Below are 19,380 nucleotides of genomic sequence, written 5' to 3'. Positions count from 1 at the left end.
ATACATGATAATTTCTTTATAAAGAGATAAGGAAACATTAATAGAAAAATATCCAAAGGCAAATAGTCTTTTAATGCAATTTTTACAATTTGGTACAAAATACTAATGCGTATTTTAAATTCTTGAAATGTATTACGTTCGGTATATATTCTCACATACACATATGTAAATTCACAATTTTAAAACCCTATGTCGGAATCGATATTCATCAATGAAGTTGTTGAGCTGTGAGCTCAAACAATGACGTTTAAGAGTGATTTTTTTAAAAAGTTGGACACTTTTGATAGTTGATGTCTTCAATTTTCGTGAAAATTTCTGGTTCTGTTTGTAGTACTATAATAAGAAAAAGTGAAGTTTCTTTTTTCTGAACTCTGATTTGTTTGTCCCACAGTAGAGGTCAAAATTTAAGGTCGTGAATAAATGGTACTAAATATATTATCGTTTTTCGATAAAAGCAGTGAGTGATTCATGCCAATTGTTTTAAATATGGGTACTACTTGAAACTAGGTACACGCTAGCATAAATAATTTGAAGGTTCACTCTAGGCTTTGGGGGGCAAATGTCAACTGAAAATGATATTTTCGCTACTTTTTTCGCCCTGTTTGTGTCTGGATATCTGCTAAAGCCGTGAGAGACCCTCGGAATTAAGTACATAACTGTTTACTCAGCATAGTATAGTACTCAGAAAAACAGAAAATAAAATGGGTCACTCTTTGCTTTAGTAGTTAAACGATCTCAAAGTTGATGATTTTCAAAAAAATATCAAGTTTCAGGGTCAATAACTCTGCTCGCGACGGGTCAGTAACTTTCTGATACATCTGTAGTTATAGTCCATGTAGTGTAGTTTAAATACCAGGTTAGAGACCCATGGCAACGTATCAACTTTTTAAATTACACGGTCTCAAATTTGATAATTTGAAACAAAAATGATCAAAGTTTTATGTCAATTACTCTAAAAGGCCCGAGTCAGTAACTTTGAACAAGAGCCGTAATTATACTCTATGTGGTGGGTAGTTTTAGACTCAAGTAAGAAATCCATGGAATCTAATTAGATTTCTTGATTTAACGGTCTCAAAAATGATGGTTCCAGTATAAAAGAGCGTTTTTCATGAGTTTACATGCCTGTTGCACAAAATCTTATGAGCTGAAACTCCCTAAAATTACGAGAACATATCAACAGCCAAATGTACTTTAAGCTCCCAACATTTCATGCTTCCGGTGTGATAAACTTTTCTACAACTTTAACCACAACATCGCAATTCGTCTCACAAAGCTGATCCGCCATTTTGGAGCACCTAGATCCTCAGGATTCGGATTTCGGAAGCTGAAAACTTGCATAGGATAGTTTCTCAAAGGCATCTCTACACTTCTATAAAATCTCATCCAACTGGGAAATGATCGTGTATAATGTTATATTCGAGTCATCGCGTCAACTGGCCTGATTTTTCAAATTGCACCCACTCGTTCATCTCCGAATTGAATGAAATTTTATAGAGGTGTATAGATGCCTTTGAAACTAACCTGTGAAAGTATTCAGCTTCCGAGATCCGAATCCTGAGGATCTAGGATCCTTTATTATCCTAGGATCTTTAGAAGAAAACCTTTTGAACTTTAAGTATGCATTATTAATTTAGACATAAAGAACTAACCAGTGGACAACATGTAAATCGTTTGTGCGTATTGAATTATTTGAGACTAAACCGCTTCAAACTGCTAATGCGTAAAAACTTGATTTTCTCCAATGTTGTTTTTTTTTTCCTTTTTTTCTTCTTTGAGTTTTGTCACTTTCCTTGCTGGGGTGCGGTTTGTAGATAGCAATTTTCGTTTGTTAAATAGATTTTTCGTAAGCTAAACTTTACGTAACCAATAGAAATGCTGTAGCTCATGGCATGGAAGTCCCCGCAGAAAATTACAAATTACTACATTCATAATAAAATTAAATTATTGCATTCATATTCATTTGAAAAATTAAAGCATTCAAACACGTTTCTTTATTTTTTTATGGAGAGGATGAAAGTAAGACAAAGCGGTGTAGTTAAAAAAAAATGAAAAAAAAACCGGCATCGCATGCGAAGAGTTGAAATTGCACTATTTTGTTCATTTGGCTTACTCGTTACAGTTTCAAGTGAAAATAACAGCTTGGTTCGTCCATTAATCACAGCATGTTGAAATAAAATTTAAATTTAGGATTTATTTTTCGGTTAAACCAAAAGTACGGCATAATATCGTTTAAATAGATAAACAAGCACATTTGTATCACAATTACGCGCAGGAGTTGTCTTGTACATATTGTTTCTGTACGAAAAAGAAAGTAAGTAAAAATGTAAAAAAAAACCTTGAGATTTGAAACTGAAAGCTAATTTCCTTCGTCTATTATTACTCAATTTTATCAGACCCCTACGAACAGCTTTAAACACTACTCCAGCTAACTATATATTACACTCCCCCCATTTTCCCCGTACCTACCGCTATTTATGGTCTAAACGGTTGGATGGGACCCTGAAGACAGATGTTTCTTTTAATCCGTGCAATTGCTGGTCTAGCCCCACTCCCCCCGGAAGTATTAATTCACTTGGAGGGCTTTGTGACCACGACATACTTAAAAGTGCCAACCATCTATAGAGTGAAAAAAATACATTTGGATTAAACCGTACGATGATCTTAAGGTGAATCTTCTTCATCAGCACTACAGGCTTGTGTAGACCAAAACGTTTTCCGTCTGCACCCTCCAGGTGGTACGACTTTCAGCTACGTTTCAACGCCAACTTATTCCCAAACTTCTTCAAATCTTTTTTTCACTGTCCAACCACCTTGTAGTTGCTCTCCCTCTTCTCCTAGCACCCTCAATTTTCGAAAAAGTTAGTTTTTCAACTGGGCCCAAATCTGACTGTTGAAAAATGTGCCCCAGCCATCTGATTTTGTTGGATTTTATAACTCTTAAGATGTTAGAGATTCACTTGGAAGACTTTGTGACCACGACATATTTAAAGGGCCAACCATCTATATAGTAAAAAAAATACATTTGGCTGAAATCGTATGAAGATGTTAAGGTTGCTGTAAAAGCATTAAGTCAAATGAGAACATGCTAAAAAACATGCGAGTAGTTCAGTCCGTGATTACATCAAAGGTCACAACTATGAAGATAGCTAACTTGTTACCTGCAAACAGCCAAAAGTTCTGCCCGAGTTGTCGCCAGAGCGAGGTCGTTCCCTTGCGTGACAGACTGCAGCGATTCCAAACAGCCGTGCAAATGGCTCAAAGTGCAAATTTCTTCGGTTGAAGACAAAACTGCGAAAAGGAATGAATAGATAACATATGAATGAAAGGGACGCAATAAAATCTATAAAGCAGTTTGTCTAAATTTTTTGTATCTTTTATAACACTTAATGCATTTTTTGCTTTGAAAAAAATATTTGAATTTTGTTCTGCAATTCGAAAAATTAGAATGAGAAAAAAAAGAAAAAGCTTTGAGATGCATACTCTCATACTCAAAATTATTTTTACCTAACATTCCGTGTCTTAATTTTAGAGTTATCAGTTAACATTAAAATGCCGCCTGTTTTCATGACATTTACAATTTCTCGAAATGCTTGATGAGAAAATTTTGTTTCATTATGAGAACTAGAGAGTCTTAGGTTCATCTGTACATTGCAAAGCAAAACATAAAGGCACATATAGATACACAGACAGACAAATAATAGTGTAACAGCTAATTCGACCGAGTTAAAATATTTTTGCGAGGTGAAACAATCGTAATTTTACCAAGCGAAACTAAATCTTTGCCAATAAATTCTTTTCTCTGGAATGTGCAAACAAGTGCTTGTTTTAATTGAGAAAACGCAACAAGTTAAAGTACAAATTTGCAATAGCGATTGTGCCCCATAATTTTTAAGATTAAATTGTTATTTCACCTGACAATATTTCAGCGATATTAATTAGCGGCTCCTCAACGTTAACTATATTAGATAGTTACTTTAGCACATTAAACCAGATTAGCTTGTTATTTTTAGAAATTTTACAAAATTCCTTCAACAACTTAAAGATGCCTGCTGGATATTTTAATCAACTAGTTCAAATCCTTCAAATCTGAGGAATAAGTCATTTAAATTTTTAACAAAATATGTATCTTAAATGGAAAGTACCGGAAATCAATTACAACAACGCTTAACTAAAATATTTAAAAAGTATGATACTAATTAATTAATACGTTGCAATGAATCTCCCTACGTTCTTACTTTGATTTAACACCAGTAAGTTTTTTTTCTTTCTCTTTCTCCCAAATAGGGGCAGTTGAGCCTAAAACAATCTTTTAGTTAACATAGTTTAAGGAACATTACGTTTCTGCTTTTAACACATATTCATTTTCGCACCTTAATCTGCTACTTTATTTGGTTTATTTTAAGCGGGATAAGTTTGGTGAATCAACTTATTTTAAGCAAGGTTATCAAATTGTTCTCCAAACTTAGCATAAACATGCATCAACGTACTACGTCAACAAACTTATTTCAAACAAGATTGGATTGATGCGGGCTCAAACTTTACATGTTTCTTGGGCTTCGTGTCAATGGAACACTAAAAAACATTCAGAGGCGTTCCTGTAAAATAACGGGAAACTAACTTCCTAAGAAATGTGCCTAACTTCTGCCAGTAACAAATCTGGCAGAAAACAGGAATATCTCCTGCTAAAAGTCAGTAACCTTCCTAAAATTAACCAAGAAATTCCCTGAAGATTTCAGCATTTTGCCTGCATAGCTGCAGTATCACGAGACAGCAGTATCGCCCTCTTTTGAGGTTCAGTAAATCTAAACGAGCCGTAATTGTGCTAAAGACGAAACCACTCAATAAAAACGCATATTATATTTTGACAATGGTACCTGAAAATATTTTTCACAAGTGTAAAAAGTCTGCATTCATGCAACTTACATCAATTTTGGACACGTTTCGCAACAAATGCTTGATTTTCACGGGGAATTGGTGGAACACCGCGAAATCCTTGTCCGAAAAAAATCTGTAACGTTTCGGAATTTTTTGCATTGAATGGCAACTATTTTCTGTCGTTTAATATGAATTCTTTTGTAGTTTCATGTTTTTTAATGAACTATATTTTCATATCATCCTTTTGAGAACGGTGTTATTGAAATTTAAGCAATATCACGCACACATGTTGCACCTGATAGCTCCCGAATATGGCTTCAAGATTGATTTACTAAAATCTGATGTTCAAATAGCTCTTTTTTGGATTTTTTTTTTTTTTTTGACTTTCATGAGCCCCCCCCCCCCCCCCCCCAAAAAAAAAAAAAACGAATTTGGGTAATTATGTAATTTCAAATAAGCATAGTTGCATAGTTTTAATGAACAAACAGAAAAATGTTCCAAACTCTGCCATAGGTATTTTCTGTCCTTATTTCAACATTTTGCTCAGGAAAAAACCCTCTTAAAGCTGACTTTTTCTCCAAAATACTGTTCTATTTCTTTTTGAAAATTGCACTTATTTTCATTAATTTTCTCATATACACAACTATGTAATTTTTAAAAAGTTACTATCTCCCTCTTTTATACTGTTATTCGGTGACTAATAGCAACGTTCACAAGCAACGGTTACTCTCTTTCTCATGGTGCTCTTCCATGTAAATTTGTGATTCTCCTGAATCGTGTTACAATCTTAGAAGACAGAAACATTAAATGATTTTCAGTTTCATATTACACTAGTTGTAAACTCAGCAATGGTAGCTATTGAATTATTTTCCGTCTGTATTGGTATCCAGTATTTGAAAAAGCAAAATGTATGGGCGATTCTCCAAAATCCTAACAATATTATGTCCCAGTAACCTAACACAAAAATTGTTTAACCCAGAAAGTGTTTTAATTTTTTTGATGGTTAGAAATACCTTATCTGATGTTATTCTACTCTTATTAAAACAATAACTCATTTAGTTTTTCCTACAAAATTTTTGGAATAACCAGAAAGTCGCACTTTTCGCATATCCCTATCCGTTTTTCAAATTGATTTAAATTATTTTAAAATTTTAAATCAACATTCCACAAATTCAATTTAAAGTACAAAATTGAGCATACTTAATGGTGTAAAATAGCATTCTTTAAATAAATTTAATTATTTAAATCATCAAGTTACTTTGTTTTAAACTTTGTTTCTTGTCTCCAGGTTTTCGTGTCATTCTCCTGTCCTAGGAATGAGTTAATTGTTATAGATAAAAAAGGAATTTTTAATCTGCAGTTCTATAATACTGTTTATTATCACCATTTTGTTGGATTCCTTGAGTATTTTGTTAGTATGATTTGTCTGCTGTTCTCATTAACATTCTGAAGTTCAAGAATAAGGTATGTAACATTTTCGCTGCTATTCTCCTGAACAATATTTTTGTTTTAAATAAATGAAAAAATTTAACTCTACTCATAGTGTGTGGTTGAATTAAGAAGTTAGAATAGAAAAATAACATTATTTACTTTAAATATAATCCTGGGCCTACGTAACAGGCAAATCGTATGAAAATTTCATACTCCTGTCCTAAAAAAGATCATACTCGTCCTAAAAAAATGTCATACTCCTCGCGCAAAAGAAAAAAAACCCACTCTCCTAGCATTTTTTCTCAAGCACTGTTAATGCATCCCGTAGAGTTGAAGGACTTATTTCCAATACATTAGTTGGAAAATAAGATTGATTGTAAAAAGAAAGTTAAATTTGCCAAGCAATAAATAAAAAATGTATATGGAATAATTCTATTTATTTAACATTTTTTTTTTTCAGACAAAGCGTTCTAAAAGAGATTTATTGGTTAAACATTTGTTTATCTAAATGTTGCTCGAAGAGGTAAGTGAAGTTGATATAAATTTCGTTGTTGCTTTAAATTAAAAGTAAAATGTATGTTATTAATACTGCTGATTCCCTTTTTGTTTTATGTTTGAATTTCCTGAACCATAAAATAGTTAACAGGTAATGAGAATGTAACTTTTCTTTTTGTAAATTTTATCATACTATGTATGGCTAACTTAAAGAAAGTTTGAATGCAGCAATCAATTTTTTTTCGTTGAAATGAATGTCCGTAATTCGAAGTGTAAGCTATTCAGAGTGAATAATATGGGAAAACCTATATGGGACTTGTACTCGAAGAAATTGGGGTCGTCCTTAAGGGAGGTTTTACATAAATTTTGTTTTGTCATTTAATAACATACTTTTTGATTTAGGCTTCAGTTATTTCTGTATTACTATAGTTACATTTTAGATAACCCATGAAGAAATTCATTTTGTAACTCTCCTGGTGCTGCTTGTCAGTCTCTTGCTGTATGAAATTTGACCCCATCTTTTGACGGTGTAACATAGTTACAGTAAGTTCCATATTTTTTTCTCTTAATAAGTTCATAGCAAAGAGTAAGTATAATTTTTTTCAGCATTTGTTTTTTTCTTTTAAATTTGAGTGGAAAATGTCAAATTTTTGAAAATCACCCGTATTTTACATCTTTGTAAAATTCACTGCAAGGTTTTTTTCTAAAAATATTTCTTTAAGCTACCTGAGAAAATGAAAATGTAAAAACATTTCGCTGTAAAATGCTTATTATACATCCTAATCTTAAAAAACTGTGCTGTCTACTTGCTAACCGATTTTTATTACGCACTTTATTTGGGTGTTAGTAAATATTCAATGCCTGCGGGATTTTCCTTGGTGTAAGCAGTTTACCGCTCTCAATATCTTGACTTTGAAAAGAAGCTATTAATATGTACTTCACATATCCTCTTCTTGGAAAACCCAGCTTAAGTACTTTAACATTCTCATATCACGCGTTTTTTTTTTTTAAGAATCACTATGGTTAGAAAACGTTCATGAGACTTATCAATTCTAGGAGATTACTGAAGTTTGCATCTTACTTTTAGAAAATAAGATAGGATAAGATTTATTTACAAAAACACACATACATAACAAACAGTAAGCAAAATAAAATAAAATAAAGTTAAAACATGCATCGTGAATTACAAACGACAATCACAAAACATTAAGAAATTCTAGATTATAGTTCAACGTGAGTTAGTAGTAAGAATTCAACACTAAAGAGCGCCAATGGCACAGTCCGCAGTGTTATTAAATCAGTTTAATTTGAAGTACAAGCACATAAATATGTATTAAACAACATAATATTTACAATTTAAATATTATATATATATATATATATATATATATATATATATATATATATATATATATATATATATATATATATATATATATCACAGTATACACTAGTAAGCATTTCCCACCGAGCAATAATTTGTTTGACTCCAGAAAAAAAATAACATAATAACTCGCATTGAAACATTTTATATTATAAAATTATAAAAAATACAATACAAAATCCCCCCGATTGGCAAGTCAGTATATTTTATCAGCTAAAAGTGTATTATTGATAGAATGTCGTTATTTTGTATATATTCATTGACCCTTTGTTTATATTTTTTAAAGTTCTTCTCATTCCTAACATCTTCCGATAGTTCATTAAACAGTGGCGGTGCAAAGAAGAAGAATTGCTTTTTAATAATCGTTTTATTTGGTTTTATAACTTTATATTGTTTAACCTGAAATTTGAGCATTATATTGCTTTTTTATTAATTTCAAACCAGTTATTGTTGTTATGTAAAAATACAATATTCTCTGTGCATATATTTCTCTGATATTCTCTGATTTTTATAAAATAGTATCGTTTTTATTAAATTCTTGTTTAGATCCATAAATTTTTTTCAAAATTTTTGCATAAGTTCTATTTAAATTGGTAAGATTTGTTTCATAATCACCTCCCCATGCACAAATACCATATGTAATTATTGAGTTTATCCAGGCATAAAATAAACATCTAAGAAACCTTTTCCCAATCATATTTCTCAATAGATAAAACCAATGTATTCTACCTCTTAGTTTCTTCACAAGTTTATCAATATGGCATTTTCATTTTAAATTTTCACTAAAAGTTATACCTAAATAACTCATATTTTCAACACTTTCTACGGTAGGGCAGTTGCAGTTATTTGTGCAATCACATGTCGGTTCGTGATACTTTATACCCAAATCAATTTTATTAATTTCTTTCTTTTTTAAATAAAACTTTACATATACACTGTAAAAAAAATCCGGAAACGTTTCTGAGTATATCGTGCAGCTGTGGTTCATGAAAGTTTCGAAAACGTTTCTGAGTATTTCGGAATCCTCTTTCTGTAATGTCCAGAAACGTGTCTGAGTATTTTGGAATCCTTTTTCTGTAATTTTCAGAAACGCTTCTGAGTATTTCGGAATCCTCTTTCCGTAATTTCCAGAAATTTTTCTGAGTATTCTGTGCAGCTGTGGTTCATGAAAGTTTCGAAAACGTTTCCGAGTATTTCGGAATTCTCCAAACAATTTTCAAAAACGTTTCCGAGAATTTCGGAATCCTTTTTCCGTGATTTTTTCTAAAATATAATTCTGAATTATAGTATTGCATACCATATCAGTTTCAATTCTTTCATATCTATAAGCAATAATACAAGCAATTTTAGAATCATTCGTGGATTTTTTTTTTTTTTTAATTTCTAATGACAAATAGCATGGTTAACAGCATAACATATGCCCAGTTATAAATTTTTGAAAAATTATGAAATAATCTAGTAGTTTCATTCCTAATCACAAAATCGTCGGGGAATTGGAGGGGGGGGGGGTACCTCCTGAAAAGTGGGGATTGTTTGTTAAACAATCTTAAACTTCAGTTTTTCTCTCAATATTTTCAAGACAAAACCATCAACATATTGTATTTTTAATGCAGAACTTAAAAACATATCTTGTATCAAACTTGATAGCTTTTATCTTCGGATAAAATTTGACAGGACTTACCTACCCTTCGCGTTCCGGAATTCGTTCACTTCAAGTCAATTTCTCTGACGAACAAAGTGTACCGAAAAGTACCAACAGAGAAATTGATGAATTTAAATATGACACCAAGTCCCCCTGCTGGAACCATTCGGGTTGATTCTTCTGTTCTTGCCTTTTTCCAGCTAATCACAAATATAAATACTTATTCAAAATAGGTTACTGATTTTATTTTTACACTGTGCGCAAAATGCAATATATATTTTATTTATTAAAACATTGAACTCGAGTACATGATTATTCCATTTCATATATACGAGAATCCCCCCCCCCCACCATAAGAGTGATGGTGCACCCATAAAATGCTATAAAGCGCTCCCCCCCCCTTAAAAAAGCAACCCCCTGAAAATGTCAATGGCACAGTCTGCGTGGTGAACGCCCCTCGTCTTCTCCCCATATTTACATTGTATATTAATAACATAGTTTTTTAAAAAATGATCACTTTTAAAACAATGACATGAAATAATATTACTTTTTATTTTGGCATGTAAATGCAGCTGTTCCATTTTTGCCAATGACTCATTCCTCCTGACTGTCCAACATTAAACTAGTGTGCATGCAGTAGCTACTGTCCTGAGGAAGACAATTTATAGGGACTTGTTTCTTAATTTTGCCGAGGTAAAAAACCCCTACTTTTAATTTTAGGTTTAAGCTCTTGTTTATTGCATATAGTTTAGCATATGGTGCGTTTGGCCCAATGTAATGCATATATTAGAGCTTAAACACTCTCTATTTAGTAAGTAGTTTAATATCTTTTGGTCTTTTGACCAAATTTATCGAATCTTCCCCGGCTGATGAGCTCCGAATTCAACCTTTCAACTTTATTCTAATAATTGCTACTTTTAATTTTCTTTTTCGCATTGCTATTCATTGCTTGTGTATTTCATATATATACAAAAATATATTATTGAGAAATAATTCTTGTTTGTTATATTTGCAGCTTCTTTCCCTTAAGGGCAGGTAATTAAGCTCTGCTGAGATAAATAACATTTCATGTATAATATAAATTTAAATCAAAGTATCATATACATTATAAATCAAAGTAGTCATATAAATTATAAGTCAAATACTTTAATATGGTGTAAAAATACAAAATTATTTATTTTATTAAGTCTTTTTTTTTTTTTTTGCTTTTGGTAAAATTGAGGCTCGTAAAACGAAAAAAATGAAGACGCTTTTAAATACATACATGAATCTATTTGTTAAAGAAATTAATACACATTTAACTAATTTAAAGCGTTTCGCTAATGCAAATATTTAAAGAGATATCTTCATTTAGATAATACTGAAGCACTATGTTCCTAATTACAAGAGATAGTTTTTTTTTTTTTTTACTTCATACAATCTAGCTACACTGTTTACAAGAGAATGAAAACATGCACCCTTAAAGACGAACTATCAAACCTCAAAATTTGCATAATTTAACATTTAATTCATAATGCTTGATACATAAATGTTCAGCCAAATATTAACTGAGATTGACACATAAAAACAAAGTACTTAATAACACTTATTTAAAGTTTTTTATAATCTTCAATTCATAAATTTTACAGAATAAAACTAGACACACTTGCACTTTAAATATGTGTTCTATGTAACGTAAAATATTTTCAAATTGCAATAGTTCACAACGAAAAAATGATACTGAGGAAAATAGTTTTTTTTTTATCGAGATTTATATGAACTAAATCACTTTAAAGTAATAGAGTTGCAAAGCGACTTACCTATTCGTCGGTGGTGGTCTTTTGCAGGCTTTGGTCACCAAAAAGGTGATTTTTAAGACAGAATAAAATTTTGCCTACAAAAATTACCCATTTGGTAGAAAGAAGAAAAGTATCCAAGAAAAAAGTAAATTACCTACACAAGTTATGCGACGCAACGAATTTACATGGCGTCCTCTCGGCAGTTATTTGGTTTTTAATTTCAGTTTGTATTCCTTCCGCGAGCATGCGTCGAGAAGTTGCACTTCGTACTTAAAAATAAGTGACATAGCTTCAAATTCAATCTCATGACGATACATTAGCAAGAAAATGTAAGACTTTAAAATTATCTTCAGTGAATTCATGCGAGGAACAAAACTTCTACTAATGGCCTTGATGAGTGTTACTTCGCACATGAGTCATCACTTCCACTTGCTTTTCTAGAGAGAAGAACAACTTATTGCTTTAGATCAGAAAACTGCATTTGACAGGAGGATTTTGTTTATTCCAAAGAAATTTTGTCCGAGACAAAAAAAAAGTACCGATTTTTTTTTCTTGCGCAATAAGATTCTTGGTTTTCATTGCGTGCTTTCACGAGTTTCAGTTTGGATTTGGTGCTGGACTATAAAATTGCCGTGTGAGCTGCGCAGGCGTCCACTCCTACTTTCTTGTTAAACGGGAAAGGTATTTGATAAGAGCAGAAAACTGCTGAGGGCGTACGAATCTGTTTATTACGGAAAGCTTTTTTGTATATTCAGAGAGGTTTCCGAGATTTTTTACAGTATATATATATATATAAAAGTTGTATCATCTGCATATAGAGTAATTGTACCGTATAATTTAATGTATGAATAATATTAATATATATTAAAAAAGGTAAAGGACCTAAAATTGATCCCTGAGGGACTCCCATTTTTGTATTTTTATATTTGCTTATACAGTTATTTAATTTTGTTGCTTGTTTTCTGTCTATGAGAAAAGAATAATATCCATTTGTAAGGTGTTCTTCTAACTCCAGCATAGTATAACTTTTTTACCAAAATCTTTATGCTCACAATGTCAAATGCTTTGTGTAGATTCAAGAATATTGCTGAAGTTTCATAGTTTTCATTAACGCCTGCATATATTTCACCTGCTAGTTTTAACACAGCTTTTTCAGTATTTCTGTTTTGCCTAAATCCATATTGTGCGTTATGGAAAAAATCATATTTTTCTAAGAAATTCATCAACTGAGAGCTATAACATTTTCCAAATAATTTTGAGAAAATTGGCAGAACTGAAATAGGTCTGAAATTATTACAGACATCTCTAGTAATTCAGTCGCTTTTGAAAAAAAAAAATTGCTTTTCTTTGAAATTGTTAATTGTAATTTTTTAACTGTAATCAAGTTTAAAAGTAAAGAAGTGAAGTAAACTAATAAAAGTGCCAAAATTAGTTTTGGGAAGTTATTTACTTTTTACGAGATTTCATTTATTCGAAGGATAAATGTCCCTCCATGCACAAATGCCCGATATTTATACGAGATCTGGAATAGAATTTAGCAAGGCAATTACTTTTCTGTCTACGTGAAAAATTAGTTGGTTCTGATAAAAATGGAAAAGAAATACGGGCGAAATATTCTTGCTTGAAATAGTCTGGACAATTCTATTAGTATCAAAGGTAATATCTATGTTGCAAGGGAAATATAATTAAGCTTTACTTAATCATCTTCAAAGAGAGCGACATGACTTTATACGCTAAATTATGAAGGCCGGAGTAAAATGAGATTACGCATATTAGAAGAAGGCTAAAGAAGAAAATATTTCCACGAGTTCGTCTCGAACTGAATAAGTCCACTTTCTCATATGAGACCATCTATTTTCTAATATTTTCTGCATCATAAAGGTCTGATTCTTTTCAAATGTTTTTTTTTTCAGCAGCTATTTTTTTATGAAAACAAAATGCGTCTTTTTAACATAGTAAGAAAATTATTAGTTAATATAAAAGCAGTGTACAATCAATTTTTCAAATTATTGAGCGTTGCGTTTCAGCAAGTTTCTATAGAATTTATGCTTTGCTTACTTCTAAGCCGGTTTTTATGCGGTCTTTTTTCATGCGATTTTATTTATTTATTTTTATTTTATTTTTTTTTTTTTTTTTGCGATTTTTTTTGTGCGGTATATTGAACTTTCAATCAGATCGAGATGCAATTGACGAAATTCTTTTAAAACGAGTGCGAGGTAGTATCTTCAAGTGACGACATAGACACACCGATGGAAAGTCTCTGTGACCTATCAAAAATTTCCTTATTTGGGAAATTTAGTCCGACAACGCGGCAAAATTTATCATCACTTGGTTTGTTTTGATTTCTTTAAATGTTACAATTTTGTAAGTTTTTGGGTTATTTTCTATGCGAGACTGTTTTTTTATGCGGTCTCTATCCACCGCATAAAATTTTTTTTTTTAATCTGTGTTGCGAAAACAACTTTTTAAAAGCTACTCTTGAAGTTTCGAACAACTTTTTTTTGTGCGATTTTTTTATGCGGTCCCTATCCACAGCATAAAAACAGGTTTGGGTGTATATAATCAATCTTCCATATTGTTGGGAATGTTGCTTCAGTAAAGTTCTATTATATACTTTCATGATTTATCAAATTGTTCAAAACTAATAAATAAAACACATACAATCGCAAGAGACAAAAAACAGAATAGTTTCAGTTTTGAAAATTTAGTTCACCTGATATGAAATAGTGAGCTAAAACTTGAAATAAATAAAGTAAGAGCAAATTGAATGCAGTAGGTCTTAAATTTATACAGATAACGACAATATACTTCAATCTTTTTCCTAAAGAAAATTGTGTTTCCCTTTTTTACTGTCTCTGAAAAGTGCTATATCATTTAAAATAGACAATGAAAACATAAAAATACATTTTAATAATTATTTATATTCAATAATATATTATATATATTTGCTTTGTATGAAACCTTTCTATGAAAAATAAATAGGTTCTTTACTGAATAAGTTTGCCGATGGCATCAATACCTTGCCACAATCATTGTAAAGTGTATGGAGAAAGTTATTCCGGTTTTTATTTAGTTTTAATTTCTTTAGGCTAACAGTTTAAATATTATTTAAAATCTTTACTTTTATCTGCTCTGATAAAAAGGTTTAAAATTTTCTGTCGGCACTAATGTAAAAATTGCTTAAAGCAATCAAGTCAAAGAAGGTATTTTTTACATGTTTTATGTAAAACGAGTAGTGCCAAGAATTTTCAAACAAAAATGTTTCATTCGACTCAGTCCCGTTATTCAAAATGTATTAGAAGAGAAAAAGATAGGCAGACATATTTCTTTTTTCACAAAACTAACATTTTTCCTTAAATTTTAAAAGAATTAATTAAAATTTAAATGAATTCTCTTCAAATCTTACAATTTTGAAGAGATAAATTTCATGAATTTCTCCATCGAAAGTTTCATCTATTCGACATCAATATCGTTATTAAGAGTTGTCAGAAATAAAAATTTTGACACAAAATTTAACAACAAAGACCGAGATGGTTCACTTTCACAAATAAAGAAATTCACAGTAAAACAAGAGCAGATCTCGATGAAATACACAAGTTTTAAATTGAAGCATTTTGTCACAATAGCCCATCGTTCAGCTTGTTGTTTTAAAGATTTTCGAACATCTACTTGAAATATTCCTATTTTGTGATGCCACATAAGGAGTCCGATCGATTCCGTATAATCGGAAAATATTGGACATTTTCCAAATCTCAAGAGTCTTATGAAAGAAAATACCTTTATGCGCATAATTCATAAGAACAAATCGCTTTCGCTCTTGAACAGCATGTCGTTTCATTTCCTTCAAACAACATATCCTGTTTCTGTGATAAGATTTTTCTGGATTTCAACAGGAAAACATTGCTATGAGAAAAACATTTAGGACTCTTCTTGTACTTTCAAGAATTAAACTGTTTGATGTTAAAACAATTTAAAACTTCGATTCTGCATCGTTTCATCGAGTTCATTCTATGTTTCAGTGTTCTTGCATTTATGCCTCTGGGCGTTAGAACACGCACATACACACACGCAAGAAAAGGTTTTATAAAAACTATTTTATTAAAGAATATCCTTTAAAATTGAAGGGCTAGGGGCAGAAATGTGACAAGCCACCACGTTTTGATAAAACCTTTTGTTTTTCATAACTAAAATTGAAATAAACGTGACGATGGATTATGTGATTTGGAGAAAAAACATATCTGGTTCTAGTATTGCAAAATATATAATCTTAAAATAAAACATTTTTTCAAATTTGATTTTATTATTCCAAATTAAGACCTCACCTGACTGACTCAATCATAATCATTTCATGTTAATGGCTTTAAAATTCGGCATTTAATCTTAAATTGAATCCCGTTTACTTCTTCAATACCAATACCTATTCAACCACTAGCTCATATGAAACACACCTAAACCAAAAGTTATATTTTGCACCTATGAAGTTCGATAGTGACCACTGTTTCAGAACCAATTCAGAAATATCTTCTGAGCCAAGGGTTCCCAAGCTTTTGAAAGTTATACTCCGAGAAGAATTAAAAAAAAAAAAAAAAAAAAAAAAAAAAAACAGCATCCTAAATCGTGTGATCGTTTGACATCTGTCTAATGTGACCGTGGTGGCCTGATGGGTACGACGTCGAACTCGTCACAGTAGGGTCCTGATGGGTTGATGAAGGGTTCGATGCCTACCGGTAGAAAATCCACCGTGTTCGTTAATGGTGACTGGCGCTCGTTAAATATGTCGTGGTCACAAAATCCTCAAAGTGAATCGATACCAAGGGGGGTGCTGAACCAGGGCTTGCTTGGCTTCTGGTCCGGATTAAAAATAAAAAAAAAAATAGAACTGTCATCAGGGTTAAACCATAAATACTGCCGTGGTCAGATAAACGGCAGCAGAAATGAATTTTTGAGATGTTTGAAGAAATCCGTGTTGTATTCAATACTTAGCAATAGGGAACTGTTGGAATGGCCACGGCTTTCACGGCTTTTTTCTGCGGAAACCAAATAAGCAAGCTTGTAAGTTAAAAGACAACAGATGACAAATATACAAGAAAAAAAGAAATCGAGCTGATGTGTGCATCACTTGACTTCCTTTTACGCCAATTTAATGATAATAGCGCCTTGGAGTAAGCAAGGAAACACTAAATATTTTCACCCAAATTATCTTGCGAACTGAAGAAAGGAAACGTTTTACACAGATTTATTTCCCCATTATTGGCAATTTTAATGTGATTCAGTGGTTAACTTTTTAAATATCACCAATATTGGCCAAATTGAAACCAGACTTAAAAATTAAAAAAAAAGCCACATTTTTCGCCAATTTGGCGACAAAAATTGAAGGCCATAAAATTGGCGATGTATCGCCAAGTGTGTGACAGATTATAACACCACTTGAGTTAGCATTGAAATTAACAAAAATTTCCCCTGAAAAAGATGTAAAAGACCCCCTTAGGAACATCCGAATGCAACCAAAAAGGAAGGTGCATAACTAGACCCCACTAGGAGTCTACGTACTAAATTTCACCTTCACCTCACCCGTTTTTGAATTATGCGAGATACATACGCACATACATACGTACATACGGACGTCACGATAAAACTCGTTGTAATTAACTCGGGGATCGTCAAAATGGATATTTCGGGTGTTCGTACGTTCCAAGGCATATATCCGCGTGTGGTCGGGACGAAAAAAAAAAAAAAACTCAACATTCATTTGGGGGTGAATAAAATGGAAATTAAGGCCGATTTTTGAGTGAAATTTTTTTCGCGAATACAATACTTCGTTTTTTGTAAAAGGAAGTAAAAAGAAATGCAGTTACTGCCCTTTGCTCGCCCACGGCAGAATAGTGGTTGAGTGCTGGGACCCTAGTGGGGTTAATGTTCAAACCCGTTCCGATTTTTTTCGAAACTGTCCCAAAAAAAAAAGTTTTTTGTTATAGGGAACCCAAGGAAAATGTGAGGAATATTGTACTTAAACTTTTAGACAGTAGTACTCAAATTTTTAGCTTATTCGTGGATTGACAAGAAAACAAGTTCGGGAGACCCTACTGACCAAATGAAAACGTTAGTAAAGAGGTTCATCCACTGTTGATCAAGTGCTTATTGTTTGATGACGAGCATCTAGTTTTTGTTTATTATATAATATGGTTCATTACGTAAAAGTACGAAGCATTTATTTTTTTAAATGATGCATATTATCATAGCTTATTTATAGTGTACCGCATAGCTGACTGAAGATCAATCAATTTAAGTAAAATAATAGTTTGGTAAATCTCTGCCACATGCAGCAAAATGATGAACTCGGTATTAATCGCAGGGAGCATTATTTTGCCATGGTAATATTTTTAGAGTACTACACTTATCAATTTCAAGCATTGGATTCGGCATTTTATAGATCACTAAAACTTTTTTTTTCCCGCCATGCCCTCAATGATGAACCAGTAATGAAAAAACATGTTTCTCAGCTCCTTAGCATTGCTTACTGATTTTCAATAGGTATTTCGTAAAAATTGTAATTATGCATGCTAGGTGCTCCATCATTACGAAAATATTTGTTTCGTACTATTTTAAACGAAATCGTCATTTGCTCCAGCCCTGTAAAAGTGGCAAGATGACAAATAGTTTCATTTTTCAAAAATGAAATAATATGTCATGAAATGTTAAACTTTTTTCATGTTAATCACATAACTTTATGAAGTAAGATTCGTTTAAAGAACTTAAGATAACAAAGTATAATTCAAAAATTTTTTGCTCTCGTAAAAAATAAAAACTTGAACTCAGGCATCTTTTCCCGTGTTCTCCTTTGTTTGTTAAAAAAATTAATATTTTTTTTCAATTTGGAGCAAACATTAACTAAAGCTAAGGCAGAACAAATAGCAAGCAAACACCAAACAACCTATGATGCAAAACTGTAATAGGGGAAGGTTGCCGATAATGAACCACATAACAGTTTTCAATTTTTTAGAAAGGAAATCCAAATTAAGTTTCAGGTTAATTATAGGATAAATTTCTCAGTATATTTCTCTTTTAATAATAATATTCACTTTCATGATAAATATACACAATAAGGAATGAAAATTAAAAAAAAATATTTTAGTATATGGTCCATTCATGGCTACCGGTAGCTATGGATCGACTATCGAGTTTCCATCGATAGACCACATTCTCAAATTAAAATATCAATGCGTAACTTACAAGTTTTTATAACAGGTAATCAATAAACACAAAAAAATATAAATATGTTATAGAAAAATAGATTTATTTTCTTAAATGTTTTATTTTCAGATAAGAGAAACATAAAAAAAAAAAACCAGCACTCACACAACACTTAGCTGTTGTCATCACACCTCGTTCACCACTTGATATTTTCCCAACCTTTGCAATACTGTTCCTCGCTAATATCTTTTCAACCTCTTTTGAACCGTTAAGAATTTTGTTTAAATCGTTTTTGAAAATTATGGTTCTCTCTAAAATGTCAGAGAAATTATTGACCATTTTTTTCTGAAACCAGAAGCTTAAATCTCAAACTACTAGAGAATATAGTACTAACAGAATTTTTGACTTAATTAAATCTGTGGGACAAGTTATTTTTCTCAACCTCTAGAATGGTCAATTCCCCCAATTTTTCGGAAGTAGTTCTAAACAGTCTTCTCTAGTTTCAAAATAATAATCTAATTATATTCCTATTTCGGATTGCTTATCTCCTAAATTTCTACTAATTGACTAAGATAACAACAAAC

General features: G+C 31.6%; 1 protein-coding gene across 1 annotated transcript in view; it reads right to left on the bottom strand.

Moving 5' to 3' along the window:
* The window catches only part of LOC129226426 (uncharacterized), a 100,485-nt gene that overhangs the window by 38,665 nt on the left and 42,440 nt on the right, over nucleotides 1-19,380 (bottom strand). Inside the window, exon 2 of the mRNA XM_054861029.1 lies at nucleotides 3,159-3,288. Coding sequence (XP_054717004.1) covers nucleotides 3,159-3,288 — 130 coding nt within the window. The remainder of the gene's footprint in view (nucleotides 1-3,158; nucleotides 3,289-19,380) is intronic.

The sequence above is a fragment of the Uloborus diversus genome, chromosome 7 (assembly GCF_026930045.1).
Source record: "Uloborus diversus isolate 005 chromosome 7, Udiv.v.3.1, whole genome shotgun sequence".
Taxonomy (NCBI): Eukaryota; Metazoa; Arthropoda; class Arachnida; order Araneae; family Uloboridae; genus Uloborus; species Uloborus diversus.
This window is presented reverse-complemented; position numbering and strand designations above follow the sequence as displayed.